Genomic DNA, 9,411 nt, shown 5'->3' with positions numbered 1-9,411 from the left:
CACATCGTGAAGTCAGCAGACGACACAACGGTGGTGGGGCTCATCAGAGACAACAACGACCTGGACTACAGAGAGGAGGTGGAGCAGCTGGTGGGCTGGTGCAGAGAAAACAGCCTGATCCTGAATGAGGAGAAGATGAAGGAGATCATCGTCGACTTCAAGAAAAAACAGCCTCACCACGCTCCACTGATCATCAACAGCTCAGCTGTGGAGGTGGTCAGCACCACCAAATTCCTGGGGGTCCACATCACAGAAGACCTCACCTGGACTATGAACACTACGGCACTGGTCAAGAGGGCACAGAAGCGCTTGTACTTCCTGCGGAGGATGAGGAGAGCCCACCTGCCCCCACCCATCATGAGGACGTTCTACAGGAGCACCATAGAGAGCATTCTGACAAGCTGTCTCTCTGTGTGGTGTGGAGGCTGCACCGCCTCCGATTGGAAGAACGTGAGGAGAGTGGTGAGGACAGCAGAGAGGATCATAGGGGCTCCTCTTCCCTCCATTCAGGACATTTCATCTCAGCGCTGCATGTCCCGTGCCCGTAACATCATCAATGACCCATCACACCCCCACCATGGACTGTTCTCCCTGCTGCCCTCTGGGAAGAGGTTTGCAGCATCCGCTGCAGGTCCACCAGGTTCTGCAACAGCTTTTTCCCTGCTGTCATCAGACTGTTGAACACTAGAACTGTTGAGCTCTAAACTGAACTCTGCATCACACATTCACAGAACTGTACTTTATGACACTACGGACCTCTATCTTGCACTATCTCGCACTACCAACTTTACTGAACTTGTATAAACCCTTTAAATAGAAGTTTAATACATGGTTTAGCATTCCTCTGCACACTCTTGAATACTGTTTTGCCTACTTGCACTATTGCATAATTATCACTGCTGCACTTTATACTTATTTTTAATATATATATATATATATATATATAGTATATATGTATATATATATATTTTCATAGGATATGTTACTTCTATTCAACTGCAATATCACTACTTTGTTGTAAGACGTATGCAACGGAATTTCGTTTTGTATGCACCATGTGCAGACAAGATGACAATAAAGTTTGTCTAAGTCTAAGTCATGTCAGGTCAGCTGTCTGGAGAGAGAGAGAAGTCAGGACCTGCGGGCGGAGCACCACCGTGCCACCGCCGCCATGACGGAACTCAAAAGCAAACTCCATGAGGAGAAGCAGAAAGAGTTAGCCATTACCAGGGAGACATTACTGCGGCAGCATGAAATGGAGCTGATGAGAGTGATCAAAATCAAAGATGGAGAGATCCAGCGACTGAATGCCTTGGTCCTCAGCCTGAGGGACGGCTCCATGGACAAGGTGATCCGCTCTATCCGTGTCTGACTATCCGCACGCCACGTCGGGCTTCGATGCGGCCGCTACCGTATTGTGTAGCTTGTCCCCAGTAAGCGTCGCGGCGCTCCGTTGCGGTCTCAACGGCCCGGTGTGGCGCAATGTCTGCTCAGGTGAGGAGGGGGGGCGCTTTGCTGGCGGAGGTGGAGGAGACGCGGCGGTGTCGGGAGACCGAGCGGTGTCGCCTCCACCAGGAGCGCGGAAGAAGCCCTGGCAGCGGCCCAGCAGGCCTGGCAGTCCCGAGCGGCCGAGCTCCGATCGGCTCATCACCAGCATCGGGAGGAGCTGAGCCGAACCAAGAGAGACTGCGAGAGGGAGATCCGCCGACTGGTAGGACTGATCAGATGCGCGGTGCGTGGCTATGTTCCCAATTTCGTTGTATACCTGCAGTGCAATGACACCTAAGGCATTCTATTCTATTCTATTTCACAAGAAGAAAATGTCCGGTTGCTCGCTTCACTTTTGTCACAGCAAAGGTGTTCTAGTCGATTCAAGAAAAAAATTGGCCGGTTGCTCTCTTTGTTTTTGTCACAATTCTGGCAAATGAGTTTGCCCGCCTGCCTGAGCGCTCCCCGTTTGTACATCCAGACGGATGAGATCAAGCTGAAAGACAGAGCGGTTAGTGTTTTGGATGAAGCCCTGGGGCCGGCCACGTCCACCGCCTTCAGCTGCAGACTCAGGCTGCCGAGCAGCAGATCGCTGCCCTGAGGGATTCCCAAAGGGCGGGCCTAAACTACCCTGGAAGTGGGGTCAACGCCGCTACTAGCAATCCTCTTCATTGCGTAAGCCACCTCATCACACACTTGCAGTACGCATGACTTAGTTCGTTGCTGGAGGAAGGTAGCACAAAAACAGTTTTGAACTTTGAACGAGTGCTTGTGTGTGTGTGTTGCGGGGCGTTTTCAGTCTCAGGAGGATCGGGACACGCGACGGTTTCATCTGAAAATCGCTGAGCTCAGCGCAGTCATCAGGAAACTGGAGGATCGAAACGCCCTGCTTTCTGAAGAGCGCAATGAACTGGTAATTTATTGACGGCACGCTTGAAGGTTTGCGCTACGTTTGATGCGCGCCATCCAGCGAGGCACCCATTGCGCTTGCTTATTAGTTGAGCGGCGCAGCGAGTCGGTTGCCTGGTAGATGTCTTTTATTGGGAGCCAAAGCCACGATTCCGTTCAAACCGATGCAAAAGGAATGGATACGTTCTGGCCCGCGTGTTGTGCGTCTTTCACATCCCGCACTTCATGCTTGCAGCTAAAGCGACTGAGAGAAACAGAAAGCCAGTTTCTGCCACTCCTGTACAAAAACAAACGCCTGAGCAGGAAGAATGAAGAACTCTCGCTGGTGCTGTGTCGCCTTGAAAACAAAGTGCGCTTTGTCACCCAGGAGAACGAGGAGATGGCAAGCTTGGTAAGTCGACGCGGACAACGGCGGCGTGCCAACAGAGTCCACTGCATTTGTGTTCCACAGAGAAGGCCTAGTTCGCTCAATGACCTGGACCGCGGTTGCGGCCAGCAGGACGGTGAAATGGAGTTCCTTCAAGTTGTGGAGCAGCGGCACATCATCGACGACTTGTCCAAGGTCTTCAGGCAGGCGACTCGGTGCACGTACGGCAGCGCCGCGCTCGCTCGCTGTCGCCAGGAAACCTTTTCCGTCCAAAGCTTGGCCGGCGGCCGCCATCCAAAAAATTGGCCCCTTAAATTCCGACCTTTCAAGCAGGAGCATTGTGCGCACGCGTTTGAACACGCTTTAGACTTGTTTTGCCGTTTTCAGCAGCTCAAAGCTCCCGTTTTGTCAGCGCCTTTGCCACTCGCTGTGCGCTGAAAACGACGGACTTGCCCGGCTGCTCAGCCCGTCAACCATGAGCCGCGAGCGCGACGTCATTGTCCGTAGGCAGCTAGTGGCAAAATGCACCCTGTTAGAGTTGCGCTCGCTCCAACTTATTTTGCAAGAACCACACGGGAGACAAGTAAGTTCTTTTGGACACCTGCAGGTGGAGAGTCCATCCGTTGTACGAATGAAGTCTGACTCTCGGCTCCTGCACGAGCATTTTAATTAAGAGAAACAGGGTGGGTGTAAGAGTGGATTGAATAGAGGAAGCCCTTGACCTCTAGTCAAAACATAGCAAGGGGTGTTTTACGACTTTGTGTAGGAAGGGATAAGCGATAGGGATAAATAAGGGATAAATAATATTATTTATTACAGGTCGCAGTCAAAGTCAAAGCAACACAATGATACGATAAAGATAATCTGGAAAACCCTGACACACCCTGTAGTTGTCACTTTTGGAAAAGACGAGCGTCCCTCCAATCATCGCCGGTGACGTGTTTTTCAGGCTCTGGAGACAGGAGCTCATGTCAGAAATGTCATTGTGAGTCGCGTTTGTTTCTGCGCCGGAGCCGTTCGTTCCCTTTGCATCCAAAGAATCTCAAAGGCGGATTATTTGTGTCGACAGGAGAGAGATTTGCTGCTACGATACCGACGTCGAGAATCTCTGAGGAGGAACAAAGCGTGAGGTCCTGCAAGGTGAGTCTGTTTGTTTGCGGCTGCTTGGTGTTGCGCAAGATGAAATGGCCTTTTTCTCGCTATCGTTCCTCTCGTCGATTCATCGTGAGGTGTCGCTTCAGTTTGTTCAGAGAGATGTTTGCTTCCGCGCCCGCAGGTCATCGAAACATTTTACGGCTACGACGAAGACGTGTTGGTGGACTCGGACGGATCGTCCTTGTCTTTTCACACCGACAGAACCCCCGACACGGAACCCGAAGAGGTAGCCCGCCATTTCTGCCAGCGTATTGACACCAAACATTCCTCTTCAGCCTGGAATCGGACTCGTCTTTGCGTCGCGGGTGCTTTGTCGCCGGTCTGACTGATTCTGGTACTAGTGCTGTGTTGCATTGGTGTGTGCATGAAGAGGCGGAGCTTCGCTACCGCCAGCTGACGCAAGAATATCAAGCGCTGCAACGAGCCTACGCTCTGCTAGCCCAGACCAGCGAAAGGGGACTACGACGCCGAGAAGGAGATCAAGGTGGCGCCCCTTCCCGCAACCCCCGGCCGGGTCGCAGCCTCCCCGTTCTCACCCAGCCTCGGGTGTTCTCTGGTCTGAAAGGAGGAGGAGGAGCCTCCCTCCTCCTCCTTTCAGACCAGAGAAAAGCTGATGGTAGAAATGGGTCACTATCAAAGCAGAGTAGCAGATCTGGAGTCAGCGCTGAAGCAACAAGGACAGGTAAGCTCATCAATGAGCACACCTTTTTCTCAGACAAAATAGCTACATTCTTCAGTCACTCATCCGTCTGGCATTACTGGACCAACCCCCCCCCCCCCCCCCCCCCCCCGAACGTGGCTGGGAAAATGCGGAGAAAAGCAAATGTCATTTTCCAGTCAACCAAAGAATTTGTGGATGAAAATGACACAACATTCCAAAGCTGTCCACGCGTTTGTCTCTTCTAGAATGTCAAGTGGGTGGAGGAGAAGCAGCTGCTGCGTCAGAGCAATCAGCAGTTGGCCGAAAAGGTGACGGAAAGAAAGGCGCTGGGCGGAGTCGCTTGGCGTCACACCTGTCGGGAAGCCCCGCAGATGAGGTCTGACTGTCTTTTCAGGTCAGGCGGATGGAGGCGGAAGAAGCGCGTCTGAAAGAGCACATCCAGGATATCCGAGACCAAAACGAACTGCTTGAGTTCCGCATCCTGGAGCTGGAGGTGGGAAGACTCGCACAAGCGTGTTGAGGCCAGAGATGTGACGGACGGACGGACGGACGGACGGACGGATGCATGCCTCTGCCTTTCAGGAGAGGGAGTGGCGCTCCCCCGTCTTGAAGTTTCTGCAAGTCCGTTTCCCAGACGGCCTCAGCCCTTTGCAGATCTACTGCGAGGCCGAGGGCGTGAGCGTACGTAAGGCGTCCCTCGCAACCCTAACCTTAACCCGAGGTCCCAGAACACCTTACATTGCTCCTTGCGCCTTTCCCCCGGACATCGTCATTAGTGATCTGATGAAGAAGCTGGACATCCTGGGCTATAACGCCGTAAGTGTATGTCGAACTCCTTATGTTCGCACTCCACGAGACTCGGCGGCTCAAATGTGACTTTTGGAAGGCTTTGCGCTGAAAGAAGCTTGTTGACGCTGTGCCTTTGGGCTCTTGCAGAATCTCACCAACGAGGAGCAGGTGGTCGTGATTCACGCCAGGACCCTTCTCACCCTAGCCGAGAAGGTAACGCGCACGTCCACGCACGCTCTCGCATTCTGCTTATGTGACAGCAGCCTTTCCTCAGTGGTTAGAATACATCAAAGTGACCAAGTCAGCACTTCAACAGAAGATGTTGGACATTGAAAGTGAGAAGGTAGACAGACACGCGACATCAGCCAAGGGGAACTCCGGCAATGTGCCCCAACAATTCTGACCTTGAGCTGTGCTAGGATATGTTCTGCAAGCAGAAGGGCTACCTGGATGAAGAGTTGGACTTCAGGAAGTGTTCCATGGACCAGGCTCATAAGGTAAGCCGCCCTCAAATCTCCCGCCGGACCACTGATGGACGAGGATTGCGGCCCAGAGGATCCTGGAGCTGGAGGCCATGTTGTACGAGGCGCTACCGCAGCGGGACTGCCCCGCCACGGACGGCGAAAAAGCCAGCCACGCTGGCGTGAATGACGTGCTGACGGCGGATCAGAGAGAAGAGCTTAGGAGCGCCGTGGACCAATGGAAGCGAGCCCTGATGTGCGAGTTGAGGGAGCGCGACGCTTGCATCCTCCAAGAGAGAATGGATCTGCTGCACAGCGCGCAACAGGTAAGGGCCCAAAGCCAGCCCGGCACTTACTTGCACACTTACTGGCTTTTGAATGCCACTTTCCATTTGTCCGTCCTAGAGGAACAAAGAGCTGAAAGAATTCATCGAAGCTCAGAAGAGACAAATCAAACAATTGGAGGAGAAGTTTCTGTTTCTCTTTCTATTCTTCTCCTTGGCCTTCATTCTGTGGCCCTAACACCAGCTGGTGAGTGAGCTCCAGCGGCACCGCACTCGACACCTCCGATACACTGCCAGCCGGTCTCAGACGTTGGCAGACGCTCCGATGCCAACGTATACCCCCCGCCACGGTGACAGAGGCACCGCGTCACACCGGCGCTCATCCAATCAGAAGGCAGGAAAAGCAAATTCACATGCAGGGCACTTTTGAACCAGAAGAGAGCGCCACAAAAAACGGTTGTTGCCCCAAACGCGCACTAAAAAGGGTCAGAATAACAAGAGTCCCACTGGCCAGCCGGGGCCACCCGTCCAGCTGTTTCTTCAGCGGGGAAAAAAATTGGAGTCACCGGTGAGTACATTTTGCATTTAGCTCTGCTTTTCTGCTTCTGTCTTCAAGTGTGTGGCATCCTGCGATCAAAGAGTCAGCCAACCCCAAAGCGGTTGACCTCAACGTCCCACCACCATGCCTACCAGAGCAGGTGACGTGATGCTTTGGACATCCTTCCGTCTCAGATGCCCAAAAGTACTCTTTGCCACATCTGCGGCAATACGGTGTCTTTTCAAAGGTGCAAATAAATCCAGCGTGGGCGGAACACGCACGTCTTCGGTTTTTCCCGCTTTGTTTGTGTGACAGCTGTTGTGAAAATTTTATACAAATAAAGTTGTATAGTACAGGTTTGGCCAAGCCGCAACTCCCGAACCGCATGCGGCTCTTTTATGTTCATATCAACATTTGTGTGTGTGTGTGTGTGTGGGGGGGGGGGGGGGGGGGGGTTGTGCGTGTTGGCTTCACTTGAGTTCAATTTGGTATTTTGGTCAAAAGCGCATGTGGTGAAATTCCACAAAGTAGGATGGGCAAACACATTTCTTTAAACTATGAGTGTCAATTGGGCTCTCGAAATGGCAGGGAAAAGATGCACAGCAAAACAAAAATACGTAGATGAACACAGGACGTTTTAATCAGAGTGGGAAAGTTTCTATTTTTTGTTGAACGTGATGGCAAACCATTCTGCCTGATATGTCAGACCTCAGCGCATTTCAAAGATTCAAATCTTCAGCGCCATGCACTTCAGCTCACTCCATGCTAACATTGATCAGGCGTCGAACCCGCATCATCATGCTTAAGAGGTGGCCATGCTAACCAGTGCGCCATTATGTCAACGCATAATAACTAAGTCTACTGGTCAAAACAGCGGTTACTATATGACGTCGCTACGTCGTGGTCACGTGACGCAGACAAGACGTCAATGGACGTGGGCAGAGTTAACTTGTTTAAAAGGGAGTAGGCAGAAGAAATATTTAATTTATTTAAATCTATTTTGAGTGCACACCATTATGCCAATGCATAACAACTGTAAATCTACTAAACAAAACAGCGGTTGCTATATGACATCTGCCACGTCGTGGTCACGTGACATACGTGACGTCGATGGGCGTAACTTTCGCCGGAATTCAAATCCGCGGGGAGAGTTAACTTGTTTAAAAGAGAGTGGGCAGAAGAATTATTTAATTTATTTAAATCTATTTGGTGTGTGCGCCATTATGTCAATGCATAACAACTGTAAGTCTACTAAACAAAACAGCGGTTGCTATTTGACGTCTGCCACGTCGTGGTCACGTGACGCGGACGTGACGTCGACGCCTACTTTACATCCCACCGATCACAGGACTCCTCGGCTGCATAACCGTGCCCCCTTCCCAACCAATCGGATTTGCTATACGCGAAAACGACGCCAATGGAAAGAGCTTCCGCCCAAATTTAAATCCGTGGGCGTGGCTCGCAGCAGGAAGTAGGAAAATGGCGGCGATGTTGACAAAGACACAGCGGATGGTAACATACGACTAACAAGAGAAATATTTTTATTTTCTGCTTGCAACTGGACCGTCCAGAGCGTACACGGTAAGTACAACTCATCGTTTTTAAAAAGAAGTACTTTTGTTGCCCTGAAAAGCGAGTGAGCGTGGCGTTTGTGGGGGACGTCGAATTTCGACGATTCTTTCTGGTCAACGGTTGTAAATGATTGTGTTGATTAAAAAAGAAAACTTGATGTAACTCTACTTTTAACTGCCGTTTCAGATAGATTTGGAATTGCATCACATCCAATTTTGCCTAGAGCGTACACGGTAAGTAACACTCGTTGTGTTTAAGGAGATTTACGTTTGTAATAGCAGAAGTGTAGCCGCGTTGCGTTGTACGTGTGAATGTTGGTCCGGGCGAAATGTTAATGTTTAATTTCATTCCTTTAGGTTCCACGGTGTTTGTTGGCTGCAAGTTTTCCACTGCAAGAAGAGGCTCATATCATTGACCAGGAGCGAGCTACAATGGTGAGTAGCCATAACATTTATGTTAAACACTTCCTATTTCATGTCTAACAGTACTTGATTTAACAAATAACCATAAATAAATACAGTGTGGGCACTGAAGTTAACATATGTGATTATACTGCCTAATCTGTCACCGAGTAGATTGTTGCAAAGTAATATAAGATCCAAAGTTGTAATTCAGAATAGTTTTCAAAAGAAGGCCATTAGAATTATATACAAGTCTGATTACCCTGAACAAGCTATTAATTAAATCACAAATTCTTCAATTCAAAGATTTGGTAGATTATCAGACAAATAATGTCTAACAGTAATTGATTTAACACATCACGATAAGTAGATTGAGTGTGGGCACTCTCAAGTTAACATATGTGATTATACTGCCTAATCTGTTACAGAGTATGTTGTTGCCAAGTAATGTAGAATAGATCCAAAGTAGTAATCCAGAATAGTTTTGAAGAGGCCATTAGAATGATAAACAAATCTGATTACCTTGAACATAATAACAAGCTAAGTGTTTAATATGTCCTATGAAGTCAAAATTGGGCACCATCATGTGGTGAAATTTGGAATTGCATCACATCCAATTTTGCCTGGGAACAAACAGATTACATAAATCTTAGTTTTGAATAAGCCACTCCTTCTCAAACAAGTAAACTCTGCCCATTTTGCGCAGTAGATGTTCTGTTAATATCTAGTATTTATACAAAGTCATAATTTAAATTGCTTTCAACCTTCATTCATCGGTTCAACCAA

The 9,411-nt window shown here is 49.7% G+C and overlaps 1 protein-coding gene and 1 long non-coding RNA gene across 3 annotated transcripts; both read left to right on the top strand.

Annotated features, from left to right (window-relative positions):
* Positions 1-3,632: 3,632 nt before the first annotated feature.
* LOC148394737 (uncharacterized) lies at positions 3,633-5,015 on the top strand. Its single transcript, XR_015859500.1, has 7 exons — positions 3,633-3,749; positions 3,834-3,904; positions 4,041-4,145; positions 4,290-4,403; positions 4,559-4,601; positions 4,826-4,888; positions 4,975-5,015. It is a non-coding gene; the product is annotated as an uncharacterized LOC148394737 (long non-coding RNA).
* An 11-nt stretch (positions 5,016-5,026) lies between these two features.
* LOC148394736 (janus kinase and microtubule-interacting protein 3-like) lies at positions 5,027-6,380 on the top strand. Of its 2 annotated transcripts, none has more exons than XM_088381182.1 (8): positions 5,027-5,073; positions 5,163-5,265; positions 5,357-5,402; positions 5,517-5,582; positions 5,644-5,712; positions 5,789-5,866; positions 5,923-6,156; positions 6,236-6,380. In XM_088381182.1, the coding sequence occupies exons 3-8, from the start codon at positions 5,364-5,366 to the stop codon at positions 6,350-6,352; spliced, it is 603 nt and encodes a 200-aa protein (XP_088237308.1). In that variant the 5' UTR covers positions 5,027-5,073; positions 5,163-5,265; positions 5,357-5,363; the 3' UTR covers positions 6,353-6,380. The 2 variants fall into 2 exon arrangements, with proteins under 2 accessions (XP_088237308.1, XP_088237309.1); XM_088381183.1 differs by having other exon boundaries at positions 5,357-5,396; positions 6,236-6,375.
* The last annotated feature ends 3,031 nt before the right edge of the window (positions 6,381-9,411 follow it).

Source organism: Syngnathus floridae, chromosome 7, assembly GCF_059516105.1.
Source record: "Syngnathus floridae isolate MCC-2025c chromosome 7, RoL_Sflo_1.0, whole genome shotgun sequence".
In the NCBI taxonomy this organism is placed as follows: domain Eukaryota; kingdom Metazoa; phylum Chordata; class Actinopteri; order Syngnathiformes; family Syngnathidae; genus Syngnathus; species Syngnathus floridae.
The sequence above is the reverse complement of the archived record's forward strand: the minus strand, read 5'-3'. Positions and strand labels throughout refer to the sequence as shown.

Bases quoted from the DNA above. Each gene is read 5' to 3' on its own strand.
- LOC148394736 (XM_088381182.1), top strand. From the start codon at position 5,364: ATGAAGAAGCTGGACATCCTGGGCTATAACGCCGTAAGT. The intron at 5,583-5,643 runs GTAACGCGCACG...GCCTTTCCTCAG, and splicing joins TTCTCACCCTAGCCGAGAAG to TGGTTAGAATACATCAAAGT. The intron at 5,867-5,922 runs GTAAGCCGCCCT...ATTGCGGCCCAG, and splicing joins CCATGGACCAGGCTCATAAG to AGGATCCTGGAGCTGGAGGC.